Consider the following 14,297-nt stretch of genomic DNA (forward strand, 5'->3'; position numbering starts at 1 on the left):
CCCTAGGTAGCCAACCCCACAGTATGTCACATGACAAGGAACTTTGAAAACAAACTGCGGAAGTTGGCAATTCTCCTCTACCTGCCATGACTTGAACACACGCTTAAACATGAAGTTTAATGTATTTTTTATGAAGTTTATGTGTCTGTTCTCTGTGTGGTGCATTCGCGCTTTGTCGGCACATGTTGTAACCGCTGAACAAGAGCAGGAATTCAATCTGAACGGCAAATGGATGCTAACAAACTCTAACGGGTCGCTGTCGTTCCCCGCAGAGGTGCCAGGCTGCGTGCATTCAGCTCTGCTGAAACAGGCCTATATTCAGGTAGGCAGTGAGTCAGGGTCAGGGATGTCATTCAGCGTATTATCTTGGGCACTAGCGCCAGCGGGATGAGGTCTGGCAGACAGTAGCTCTCTGGTCCATAGCGTTAAGGAGTTCTCCTAGTACTTTCGAGCATGCGCTGCGCAGCCGTCTTTAGTTAAAAATAAAAAATACACTTGTGCTACTACTCACCAAAACAAAGACGGTTTTAAGATGTTGAAAGCCTACTTTCCCTACTGTGAACACTTGGAGCCCCCCACCTCACGTCTAAAATACACTTAAATATTTCACTGGAAGGAAAAATCTGGTCAATAGAAAAATTCCATTGACCAGATCTGTAGAGGGCGCCGTGGAGTAACTAGAACTTGTTTTCTTTCCGGTGAAATGTTTTATTTTCTGGCCAAAAAGTGTATTTTAGACGTGAGGAGGGGGGCTCAGAGTGTTCCCACTAAAGAAATTAGGCTTTCAATATCTTAAAACCGTCTTTGTTTTGGTGAGTAGCGAAAGTGTATTTTTTTCTTCTTTTTCCAATAAAGATGAGAGGCTGCGCAGCCTCGCTACCGCGGGTGTGCGTGCAACTGCTCGAAAGTTCCATTTAGCGTTAAGAACTCCTTCTACACACTATGGACCAGAGCTAGTCTGACATCAGGTCAGTGTTTCCATGCGCAGGGGTCTTCAACAGGGGGTCTGGGATCCCTAGGGGGTCCTCACTCAGAGTTGCTACAGGGGGGCACCAAATCTTTGTATGATAGGATTTTTTTTTTATATAAACCACTTGAACCCTAGCATCCCTATTCTAAGGAAAACTTTAGCCAAAATAGCAGATCTAAAATAGACTGACACTATCTTAAAAAAAACATGGGTCAAAAACTCAAAATAGCATTCTGAGGCTCAGACAAGCATTTTCAGACTACTTTCCTACTTTTAGCTGCATCTTGCTCCCAGTGCATTTTAGAGGTAAACTGACCACTGTAGGGTGTACGTTGTGAGCTTGTAGATTGGCTATTTTTTGGCAAAGAGGTTTAGTGAATAGAGGGAAAAAAGGAGCAGACTAAATACAGAGTGAAACACTGATGATAGTGCTGTCAAACAAGTCTATGTTAAGCTATCTATGAAATCTATGAAAACGTTTAATCTGATTCTGCAACACAATTTTATACAATATATAGTGGGGGTCCCTACTTCATCTCTCATCTAAGGGGTCCTTGGCCTGGAAAACCCCTGCTATAGACATAAAAGAAACCTGTTTTGCTCTTCCACAGGACCCATACTTCCGGTTCAATGATGTGTCCTACAGGTGGATTTCACTTGATAACTGGACATACACCGCAACATTTACCACGTCTGCTCAGATGAGGTCAACGTAGTGTTTATTATTTTGGGGGGGAAACAACCAATGTCAAATTATGATGTGTATGCAAATAATACTTAGCCATACAATGTCATTTACTATACCCACAGGGCCAGAAAGATGGTACTTCTTGTTTTTGAAGGAGTGGACACCGTGGCTTTGATTTCCCTCAATGGAATTGTTGTGGGCAAGACGGATAACATGTTTCGGAGATATGTAGGTATCATTAATCAGGCTCCTGGATTCAAATCATTGATCTGTAATAAATGTGTTGTAGATTATGTTCGGGGACGGGGTTCAAATGCAGTTGAGAGGACCTATTGCATGCCCCCCCCCCCCCTCTCCCTTTCTCTCCTCCACACTTCCAGCCAATAAAAATGAATTTCCTCGTGTTCTTTAAAATGACACATCATTCACCGCCATGCTGTGGTCACAAGTTACAACCATCTTTCCACAACCACCATTGAATGCTTATTATAGTTTAAATCCCTCTGGTGCATAGCGTTTCCCTGTCAAGGACTTGCTGAAGGATGGGGAGAATGTGTTGAAAGTCAGCCTCCAGTCCCCTGTGCTTTACGCATCGGAACAGAACAAAGCCCATTCTGCCTACAGGGTTCCCCCAGACTGCCCTCCAGCTGTTCAGAAGGGGGAGTGTCACGTCAACTTCATTAGAAAAGTGAGTGGCACATAAAAATCGCCTGTTTATATGGCAGAGTCGAAATGTGTGCTCCTGCTTTAGTGTTAATATATTATAATCCCACCCCCCCGCCTGCAACGTACTCGCTCTTGATTTCCTCTCCCTTCAGGAACAAAGCTCTTTCAGCTGGGATTGGGGGCCTTCATTTCCTACCATGGGACTATGGAAGGGAGTTCATTTGAAAGGCTTTGATGTGCTCCAGCTGATCAATGTTTCTGCTGTTCCATTCTACAGTATGTCTCTCAGTTACTAGGTGTAATTGTTACTATATTTATTACTATATTATTATTATTCTATTTTCTCTTTTGTCATTGACAAGTCAGCTTACATGTCATTGTTCTAATATGTTTTCCCATGCACCTTGTCATAAAGAGTAAAAAACTAAAACTTTTAATAGACAAAAGAGTAGATCTGTGTCACAGTTTGCAAATTAATTCTAGTAAATATAGTAATAATAATAAGTAACATAAATAACATAATCAGTGTGGATTTTATATTTACATAATATTTGGATCAGATTAGAGTCATCAGCCACCCCTGACAAGTCATTTCCAACCTTTGACTTGCCTTTATTCCTCCCAGATGCCACCCTTTCTCAGTGGAGTGTTCAGGTGGAGCTGCTTGTTAATGCTGCTGAAGAAACGCATGGGCAGGTCACCCTCTACATACCAGACCTGGCAACGGAACAATCTTTCCATGCATGGTTTCTCCAAGGACAGACAAAGAACATCTACACCCTACATATTAACACGGTACTATACTGAAGCCAACAAAAAGTTTGGACTAATTTTATGCAGTTTTCACAGCTGTAACTTTTGCAACCTTTGCTGAATGCCTCCAGTGTTTTGTGTTTATTCCAGTCCATGCATGTAAAGCTTTGGTGGCCAAGTGGACACGGTGAGCAGGCCTCCTATGTCCTCAGTGTGAAAGTTCTTCTGGATCAACCCTTTACCATGAATGCAGATACCAAGGTCAGTGCACTTTTTACTTGTTTTTTTTATATTATATTTTATACACTTTTAGTGTAACTCATATTACAACGTTGTCTTGGTCTACAACTATTCACTCTATGAACATAAATTGATTGAGCAAGTTGATTGATCAATATTTCCCTTAATGTTGTTTTGCATCTCAGGCAATAGACTGCTACAGGGATGTCTTTTTGTACAGTATTTATTGCCACTACACTATCCAGCACAATTCCGGTTGCCCTAAATGTTACGGCTAAATCTCTGAGGCCATGGGCTGGATGTTTATACCCCTGCATGCCTGTGCAGAATACAAATTAATGCAAATGAGGAGCTGACTCGTCAGTGCAGTGTATGTGCTCCATCTGAGGATTTGAACTGTTAGATGATCACTGCCAATAAGGGCTGCATTGGGAACCCTGCTGCTGTCTGCTGACCGTGAATTGTAGAGCTCTATTCCAATTGATCAAATGTACTTATACATAATATGACTGACACACAACGCCTATAAAATACACAGCATTCATGTATCTCATATACATTTATTTTTTTCTGCCTTTTCTAGTCTTTATTGATAGTCACAGTATAGAGAGACAGGGGATTCGCTGTCGGCCTATGTGGTACGCGCCTTAACTGTTGTGGAATCCTTTCCACTATTTATCTGACTGCAGGTGTATTTCCGCACAGTGGATCTTATTCAGGAGCCTATCACTGGGTCCCCTGGTCTGAGCTTCTATTTCCGTGTCAATGGGAAACCAGTCTTCTTCAAGGGCTCCAACTGGATCCCAGCCCATGCCTTCCAGGACATGGTCAACCCTGCTGTGTGAGAGAAATCTAGAAAATAATCAAATTTCTTCTGCACCTTTTGCTGCGCCTGGTATTAGGACCTTCCGTAGGCAGTTCTAGCTTATTAAATGACACAATGTAGACTGGAGATATGGGGTGCAGTTAATCAAAAGAGCCAAATGGTGTCACTGTTGTTAATTCAAATTTGTACTGTGTTTTTACATACCATGTCTGCTTTTTCCAGACACATCTACTTCCATTACAATTACTACTACTAATAACTATAATGTATGATATTAATTATAATTATAATGATAATAATGATTTCATAGCAAACAAAGTAGTTACAAAGTGCAGGTTATACAATTGCCCAAATGCCAAACTCTGTTCTGGTATCACATGTTGAATTATTCTGTGTCATATACATTTTATGTTATGAATGCATAATATCTATCTTTCCTTTATGTGTCTCCTGAAGCTTGAGGAATTTGTTGCAGTCAGCTGTGGATGCCAATATGAACGCTCTCAGGGTGTGGGGTGGAGGCGTGTATGAACAGGATCTATTCTACAGTATTTGTGATGAATTGGGGATCATGGTATTTCATTTAATTTATTGTTTATTTAGCAGGTATACTATTATTAGCGTACACACGTTAAGGAAATTATTGCACCAGAGTTGGCTACAAGCTCGGTTCTGTGTAGTGAGGGAAATATGTAACAAAAAAAGGCTCAGTTGTTCACTTCCGGCAGAAAGTGTGAAAATTTGCATATGGCATGTTTGAAGTATGCCGATTTCAAATTTTGCCGGATCCAAGCACTTTTCCCATGGGATCTGGTCGTAAAATGAGAATTAAAGATGGCCGCCAACGTTTTTGGTTCAATTAGGTTTTGTATTCCAATCTTTGACACCTCATCACTTTTGAATGTGAAACAAGTTTGTTTTGATGAAATCCAAATTGTAATGCAGCAATACTTGGACATTTTCTGTAGATTAATTTAGCAGATTACGGTCTGTTTTTATGGCAAATTTGATTGAAACCAGTGTTACTCCAAAGTGCTTCATCTGAGCCTCATGATGTTGGTGTCTCTACCTATGTTTTCAGGGGTATTCTTTCACATGAGATCATATTACTGGGTTCACACTTATTTAATATTTTTGTAGCAAAACTCATTCTTCAAAAATAGCATATTAGATGGTTGACAGTGCATGTAACGGACCATCAGGAACTTCCAAATGATTCCCCAGATACCCATCGTGAATTTGTCAAGGGGAACTTTGTCATTGCACAAGTTCTCTGCTTTGGCACACGATCAGATGCATGAACAGCAGAACGCTATTGTGAAAGGTGATGGCGGAATTGTTGTAATTACTGAGAACTAGACCATACCCGGTGAAGGTTATTGCACGTCCTGTAGCGCGGTCCCCCCCGCGGCACCCCCCGCGGTCACCCCCCCCCACGGGCAACCCCCCACACACACCCCCGTCGCGGAACCCCCCGGGTCCCGTCGCAAACACACACACACACACACGCAACGTTTAGCGCGAGTCGTCTCGTGCGCGCACACACAGAGCCAGCGTGTGCGCACACACACGGGCACATGCGACGCATGCGCAGTTCGTACTGTACTGTACTGTACGTATGGTACGGTACGGTACGGTACGGTACGGTACTGTACTGTACTGTACTGTACTGTACTGTACTGTACTGTACGTACTGTACTGTACTGTACTGTACGTACTGTACTGTACTGTACTGTACGGTCTGTACTGTACGTACTGTACTGTAATGTACTGTACTGTACGGTCTGGACTGTACTGTACTGTACTGTACTGTACTGTACTGTACGGTCTGTACTGTACTGTACTGTACTCTACTCTACTGTACTCTACTGTACTCTACTGTACTGTACTGTACTCTACTCTACTCTACTCTACTGTACTCTACTGTACTGTACTGTACTGTACGGTACTGTACGGTACTGTACGGTACGGTACTGTACGGTACTGTACTGTACTGTACTGTACGGTCTGTACTGTACTGTACTGTACTCTACTGTACTGTACTCTACCGTACTGTACGTACTGTACTGTACTGTACTGTACTGTACCGTACCGTACGTACCGTAGACGTTCCTTGCAACACACAAACAGTTCCTTCCGTACATTGCACGAAAGTTGAATGAGGAGTCTGTGATGCGTGTTGATGTGGTGTGGGACACGTAAGGAAGGAACCAGGCTTGGTCGTGGCATCGGCATACCACTCCATGTGACTGAACAGACATCCGTGCCACGAAACTGGAGTAGCTTCCTTCGAGTAGATTCCAACAAAAAGACATTATTCTGCTGCTCTAGAAACAATGGTTGTTCCAGATGGGAAAACACTTCTCACAACCTATGAAGAAGCCCCCCTTCTGATGTTTCTCAACTTCAACCATGTACATACACATGAAGAGGCTGATTCGCGAATGTTGCTACATGCCTGGCACGCCTACCAGCGGGGGAAGAAAGTGAACGAGGCACGCAAGCAGCTATTTGCTCATGGAAATCGCAAAGTGGAAAATATTCCACCCACAAAGGAGGCACTTCGTCATGTGAAGAGAGCAGTATTTCAAGCTGGTCACATCTGGGGACAGTCCCAAATTGCCAACCCAGAGATTCCTTCACCTGCAGATTGGGGATGGGTGAAAAGTTAGGACGATGGCTGGTGTCCATTTTGGACGGTGATGGCAGAGGTGGCGTCTAAAGGGTGTCGAGAGCTGATCAAATGCATGTGTAAAAAACGGTGTGCTGGAAAATGCAAATGTTTTGCGGCTAATCTACCATGCACAGAACTTTGTGTTTCTGTTCAGGACAATGCTTCCAAGAAGAACAGAGTAGGACAGATTAAATAAACAAGTTAATGAGAAATAAATGTAACGTCCTCCCGGTGGGGGCTCCTCACTGGCAGGTGAGTCAGTAGAATACAACAGCAGTGACAACACACTGTGTGTGGGGAGGAATCAATTGGCATAATGATATATATAACAATTCGATAAAAGGGTATACCAAACTTTTCTCAGTTGATTCTTATGTGTTTTTTCCCGTAGAATCCATTTCTGCCATGTACATTTTTGTATTGTGCATAATTAATTAGATAATTAGCATATTTGCAGCATATATGCTAATTATCTAATTAATAAGTCAGACGCTTTGGTCTGACTTCTTGGATCCGGCAATTTTTGAATTCAGCGCCCAAAAATACCCCTAGGTGCAAAATTTCACACTTTCTGCCGGAAGTGAACAACTTTTTCACATATTTCTCCCACTAGTGACTGTGACTGTCTACTCATGATTTCCACTCAACGCATCACCAACACATTTGGTTGCCTTTGTTGATTGATTGATTGATTGAATACTTTATTAGCCAGGTTGAAAACAGTATGGCAGTACACTCTGAGTTTCAAATGATTAAATTAACACCTAGGATTTTACTGTGTAAAATCGGATTATATATTTTTTGCATTCCAAATACCATTATAAATTATTCTGAAATTTGAAAGCCAAACTTTCCTAAACTGTATTAATCTCTCGATACCTGTAGATTTGGCAAGACTTCATGTTTGCCTGTGCCATGTATCCAACAGAGACAGACTTCTTACAGACTATTAGAGAGGAGGTTATACAGCAGGTAAGACCGTTAATATAAAGGATTTTTTTTTTGCTAATACTGTTCTGTTATACATTTGTCTGTTAACACACTTTACATGCTGCAAATATAATAACATTGTATTGCTAAGTAATAAGGTACATATAGGTATACATGTTGGTTCAACTGCTGGTATTTAGCTAAATTTGGTATTAAACTTGGTGAGTTTTGTTCCTTCCAATAGGTCAGGCGTCTGAAGTCCCACCCCTCCATAGTAGTGTGGAGTGGAAACAATGAGAATGAGGCTGCCTTGGCAACAGACTGGTTTGGTATTCCTGTTATCCAGAGGCCCACATACGTAAAAGACTATGTTACACTATATGTGAACAACATAAAGGCTCTCGTCCAGGAGGTCAGTGACAAAGAATTTATTTGGATTAATTGTGTGAGGGTTGCTTTTAAAATGTAAACTATTATAGATTACTATGTGCTTAAAGTTATAATTTGCAATTACTTTTGACACTTAAAGCTGCATTTTGTAACTTTCTTTGGACAAAATTACATTTTATTCATTAAAAGAAAATTAAAAAAATGACTACCAACAACATGCATACATACATAGTAGTGCAATTATATGCCAATATACAGTAAACATCATTACATATTCTTCAAGCTCTGAGGAAAGTATTTTTTATTCCTTTTGATGATTTGTGATGGTGGACAAATCACACACTCTCCTGCAGGAGGATGAGAGTCGCCCTTTCCTCGTCTCCAGCCCAACCAATGGGGCTGAATCTGAGCAGGAGGGATGGGTCGCAACCAACCCCTATGACCCTCACTACGGGGACGTCCATTTCTATAGCTACACCCTGGACTGTTGGGACTGGACCACATTCCCTCGCACTCGCTTTGCCTCGGAGTATGGATTCCAGTCCTGGCCCTCGTTTTCTACTCTTAAGAAGGTATAGTGTTACGAGTTTAGTCACTGCAAAATGGCGAGTGCAGTTTGTCTGTCTGTGTATATTCATGCATGTCACTTTTTCCACACATCTGTCCACCAGAGGGTGCTGCAGCTCAACTATGCACACCTCTACAGTATGTTGCCTTGTTTCACTCAGGTGTTTCCCCAGCTTCTTGGAAATCTCACCTTTCAATTGTAAAGATCCCACCCATTTTAAGGTCTACAATGGACACATTGTAGATTGATCTTAAAAGGATTTATTGTTGGTCTTGGTCATTTTTATATTTGTTTTAGGTTTGTTCCCATGAAGTTCACATAAATAATCAACAGTCAGTCCGTCCGTGTCATTCAGATGATAGTCAGTCCCTCTATGTCATTCAGGTGTGTTGTAAGACAAAAACTTACCACTGCTTAAACGAGAAGCTGCCAATTCAGAAGAAACATGATTTCCACCTACATTTGTGTGAAGATCTAATGGTTGTAGAAAATTGGTTCCACTTCATCCCACTCTAACACACACAGAACAGTCTAAGATTTGTTAAAGGATGACTTCACCCATTTTAAACCTTCATCCCACTCTAACACTCACAGAACAGTCTAAGATTTGTTAAAGGATGACTTTACCCATTTTAAACCTATCTTCATATAATTGGTCCTCACTAATGCTCATGATAAAATGGTAAAAGAAAAATCTGCTCGATCAGTGTCTCATAGGAGGGCTATGGACACTTCAGAAACCCACCTACCAGTGACATCATAGTTAGGCAGTTTTCCCCCCAGATTTTTTTATATCTTTTTTTATTAACGCGAGAACAATGGCTTCCATTATAGCGTGCTAATTTTCTAGGAATAGAAAGCCTGCAGTTTCTATAATCTTGCATTCCCCATCAATGATGTCACTGGTAGGTGGGTTTCTGAACTGTCCAAAGCCCTCCTCTGAGACAGAGTGAATGAGATTTTACCATATTATAATGAGCATTAGTGAAGATCAAATATATGACGATGGTTTGAAAATGGGTGAAGTCATCCTTAAAGTATTTTTGAAATATTTAGCATAATATTTTGTATTTCTTGTGGTGCTGGGATGTTGCAGGTTTCCGTAGCAGAAGACTGGAGTTACAGCAGTAATTTCACTTCCCATCGACAGCACCATGAGTCTGGAAACCATCAGATGTTACAGCAGGCAGCTCTACATTTCCACCTGCCAAACTCCTCAGAGCCCTTAAAACAATATACAGATACTATCTACATTACACAGGTAAAACAATGTATAGATACTCTCTACATTGCACACTTAAAACCCCTTAAAATGATATAGTGTTGGCTTGGGGTAATCATGGTGCAACATGATAACGTGGGACTCCCCTCTTCCCTTCTCACAAGAACTACCAGTAACAAAGAATGTTAAGCCTTTTTATGTGTTTTATTCAAATCCAGTTTTTCAGGGTGGCAGCCAAAACAATAAACAAAGGAAACAAAAAATATGAATGACTTAAACTTACCTAATCAAATCAAAATAAACCAAAAGACAAAGCATAAAATACATAATTGCTTAATGTTGCTTAAAGTTTATGTTGACAGTTTTAGGTTCTACCTAACAAGTTTGAATGTGAATGTCAAGGTGATGCAGGCACAGTGTGTGAAGACGCAGACGGAATTCTATCGCAGAAGTCAGAGTGAAATCCTTCAGGGCAAAGGTCACACCATGGGTGCCCTCTACTGGCAGCTCAATGATATTTGGCAGGCCCCATCCTGGTCCTCTATTGGTATGTATGTCCCTCTACTCGTTAAAAGAAAGATTTGACGTCAACGATACTTAATCCCTTACTTTTTTGTATTTTGTATTTTCAAAAGCTTAGTCATAACTTTTCCTGAACTTGGTTTAAAAACAATCATCAAACACAATTAGGTTAATAAGATTTCATTGCATCAGTACATCAGTATTTTATCAGTACATTCTGTGCATTACTTTTTGTAAATAATGGAACACATTTGTATGTCTTTTAACACTGTTGATCTGTAACACATTTATACACTACCCAATGGAAAAAGTTGCAATTTTAATTGGAAAGCAGTAGATAAAATCGGCATATCCTAACTGAAGCAAGTGTTGGAGAATTCATGTGCGAGAAGCTGGCTTGACATGTTTACGAATTGCACAGCAAATATGCTCTGTCTAAACATTTTCATAGACCACAGACTTGTTCCTCTCTAAGATCAATGTTTGCATGTTGACCAGTTAGGCAAGCATCAGTATTACACAATAACAATATTAACAGGTAACTGGAGGGGAGCCTCGTCAAGTTAAGTCAAGTACTACATCTGGTTGTAATAATAGTGAAATAAATAACTAACAAAATTAGTGTGTAATTGTCATAATTGTTTATTTATATATATATATATATATATATATATATATACACACAAAAAAGGCCATTATGATCTGCAATACATTTTGAATGAAAGACAATGATGTTGCTTATTTGCCCCAATTTCAGAGTTTGGTGGGAAGTGGAAAATGCTGCACTACTTTGCTCAGGACTTTTTTGACCCTGTGCTGCCAGTCGCCTTTGAGGAAAATGGCTCCCTACTGATCTATGCCGTTTCAGACTTGAGTAATGACCTGAAACTCAGGGCCGTGGTAGGTCACTTTTGATTGATTGAGCACTTTAATGAAAATGAATTTGAATCCAAAAGGATAAAAACACAAGAAAGGCTGAAGGTTTGTTTCCATTGTGGTCCTTTTGGGGAAGGGAGACAGGGAGCAGCAACACAAATACATACACCCGAGTCAATGGTGTTTAATTGGCAAATAAATACTACAGTATTTATAGTATTAAGTATTGACAACTATGTTTTGGCAACATATTGATATATCTATATCTTGATATGAGACAAGATATCGTCTGGGAGTTTGGATATCTTAATACTGTATATGTATTGTTTTTTTCTTGTACTGATTTTAAAGACTCCATTATGATTATTTATGTAATACTACTGAACTTACCTGACTATTCTAGCTGTTCTATTATTATCCTTTACCCTTTCTGTTATTATAGGCATTACTGACGAGTATTTATCAAAAATGTATTCTTTAAATAATTTGTGACGGCTGCAATAGATATCACAATATTACTATACTATTTGGTAAAAAAATATTGTGGGAATTGATTTTGGGCAGATCGCCCAGTGCTACTTTGTAAACCTCACTACTGTCAATGTTTATTTCCATCGGCTATATTTGATGGTGAGGCGATTTCTAATTTCTTGGACAACACGTAAACAAAGCTACAATTGGGTGAGAAAAAAAAATCTATTGTATTGAAAATTCAGAGCATTAACCACTTAAACCCAGTTGACCGGGGTTCCCCAGAGCTCTACACTTGGTCTGCTCCTTTTCCCCTCTACACCTAATCTCTTCGCCGAAAATAGTCTATCTATAAGCTCACAACAACGTATTGTGAGCTTGTAGAGCAGCTATTTTTGATAAATGTTCACCCCAGAATAGAGACGCTATAGGGTTCATGTGTGTTCACAAATGCTTTACAATCTTTAACCCTTAGTTTAAAACGTGCCCTGTCATCAGGTATCTGTGTACGCCTGGAACAGTTTGGACTCTGTGTGCACTGTGAAGTCGGACCTGACTTTGGTGCCAGGCGGGAGTGCTTTGGCCATTTTCAATAAGCCAGTCAGTGCATTGCTGTCAGGATGTGGTGGTTGCATCCGCCTCACATGCCTTCTCGTCTTTCACCTGGAGGACACCAGCAACCACCAGCAGGGACCCGTGAACCACCACTTCCTGAGCTCACCCAAAGAGGCTGAGAGGATACAGAGTCCTAATATCACAGTAAGACACCATACTCAATGGTCTTAGTTGAATGGTGAAATAGACAAAGAAAAAGCCAAGCCACCTTCACCCGTGTTGAAACTAATTTTGTTTCTTCTTTGTGTATGTTTATCTCAAAGTGTAACAAGAAGAAATGGCACAGAAAGTTTTGATTTAAATCTGTGTTTTATGCATTGAAATGTATTTGGCATGTTATTGTGACTGACAGTGGAAGCTTGTAGGTGCACATTAAAATTAAAAAGAGTGTTAATTTCACTCTGAGAGAGCACAAATGGTGAGCAGGTTGGTGCCTTGGCTAAAAAGCGCTATATAAATGCACCATTTACCATTTTTACCATTTACAACAAATGGTACCAAATGTAGTCTACCATTTGTACTTTCACAGAGTAAAATGAACACAGGATTTTGAAGTGTGGGGACAGGACAGGAGGAGGTGTTGCTTTTTCTCAGCTCTTGTTTTCAATTGAGAAAAGGATCCCACAACTAGCGACCCAGTGTGATCTTTTTTTCTTTCTCCACTCATGCAGGCCAAGTTCCAGCAGGATGATACAGGATACACTGTTGTCCTGCAGACGGACTCTATCGCGCTTTTTGTTTGGCTGGATGTGGCTGCTGTCCCTGGAAGATTCAGCTCAAATGGCTTCCTGATGATTTCTCCGAAAAGGACATTAAACTTTTATCCATGGGCCCCCACCAGTGTTGAAGAACTATCCAGAGCCCTAACAGTCATCTCACTGAGAGATGTGTATTGACTTGCAACGAATTGGCAAGGGAGAGGGGCAATAGGGTGCCCAAATGGTTAGAAAGAGTAATCCTGGCTGTAACTGAAATGCCACATGTTTGATCCTCAGCCAATATGTCCTGTTGTCCTGTTGAAGTGCACTTAAAAGAGACACATTCTCCACATTCCTACATATTGTAGGTTTCCCTAAGAGGGGCAATAGCTAAATACTCCAAAAGTGGTAAATCAACTGAACTTTTTATTTGTTTTGGTTTCTATAGCCTATGTTATAATGAATATTTACATTTTGCACTCCATTGAGAGTAAAAATCAAAAGAACGTTTAAGCCCCATTTTCAAAAACTGCACAAAAAAATAAAAAATAAAAATTGAAGTGTGGTAAATCTGCGTTTCAAACATTAATCCTTATCTATGCATTGCTCTTTAGTCACCACGTGGAGGCAGCCGGAACAAGCAGTCTTGCGTAGTGTCACACACACGCACTTAGGTTGTAGATTTGTTTCATGTCCAGCTGTTTCATAATTGATTCCACAAACAAACAACTGTCAACTGTGGTGGTACTGCGTTAAACGCCGAGTCATGCCATTGCTTCTTTTCATCTAAATGCCAATAAACAACCCCCCGTGAACAGACCTTTAAGTCTGAGTGAGCACGTTGCATGCCAAGTGAGAAAGTCACTCACTCACAAAGGAACCCATTGAAAAAGTCAGTGTGCGCTGCGCTACTAGCCCTACATGGAATACCAAAACGCTCGTCCCAAAACACAGTCGCCCCGGGGCAAATCCGGCGACTCGGAACGGTCGCCACCTGGTATTCTTAAACTTAACTTCAGTAAACTATGCCTAAAAAGTAAAAATCCAGTGATGGAAAAAGTACTGCGATTTATTACTTAAGTAAAAGTATCAATACCACATTGTAGAAATACTTGTGTTGCAAGTAAAAGTCAGCTGGTATTCAAAATGCACTTGAGTAAATGTACCAAAAGTAGAAAGTACTCATTA

General features: G+C 40.5%; 1 protein-coding gene across 2 annotated transcripts; it reads left to right on the plus strand.

Annotated features, from left to right (window-relative positions):
- The first annotated feature begins 43 nt into the window (after window positions 1-43).
- Window positions 44-13,679, plus strand: manba (mannosidase, beta A, lysosomal). 2 transcript variants are annotated; one of them, XM_080414607.1, is made up of 17 exons: window positions 44-322; window positions 1,582-1,676; window positions 1,781-1,886; window positions 2,173-2,346; window positions 2,477-2,600; window positions 2,950-3,119; window positions 3,228-3,338; window positions 4,007-4,158; window positions 4,600-4,717; window positions 7,703-7,789; window positions 7,992-8,159; window positions 8,491-8,709; window positions 9,802-9,966; window positions 10,330-10,474; window positions 11,207-11,349; window positions 12,295-12,555; window positions 13,083-13,679. In XM_080414607.1, the coding sequence occupies exons 1-17, from the start codon at window positions 110-112 to the stop codon at window positions 13,305-13,307; spliced, it is 2,676 nt and encodes an 891-aa protein (XP_080270733.1). In that variant the 5' UTR covers window positions 44-109; the 3' UTR covers window positions 13,308-13,679. The 2 variants fall into 2 exon arrangements, with proteins under 2 accessions (XP_080270733.1, XP_080270734.1); XM_080414608.1 differs by lacking the exon at window positions 1,582-1,676 and having other exon boundaries at window positions 193-322.
- Window positions 13,680-14,297: the final 618 nt, after the last annotated feature.

The sequence above is a fragment of the Gymnoscopelus braueri genome (genome assembly GCF_963280865.1).
Source record: "Gymnoscopelus braueri genome assembly, chromosome: 19".
NCBI classification, from domain to species: Eukaryota; Metazoa; Chordata; class Actinopteri; order Myctophiformes; family Myctophidae; genus Gymnoscopelus; species Gymnoscopelus braueri.

Excerpts from the sequence above, each read along its gene's own strand:
- manba (XM_080414607.1), top strand. The coding sequence starts at position 110 with ATGAAGTTTAATGTATTTTTTATGAAGTTTATGTGTCTGTTCTCTGTG. Across the intron at positions 323-1,581 it reads TGAAACAGGCCTATATTCAG|GACCCATACTTCCGGTTCAA; the intron begins GTAGGCAGTGAG and ends GCTCTTCCACAG. Across the intron at positions 3,339-4,006 it reads CCATGAATGCAGATACCAAG|GTGTATTTCCGCACAGTGGA; the intron begins GTCAGTGCACTT and ends ATCTGACTGCAG.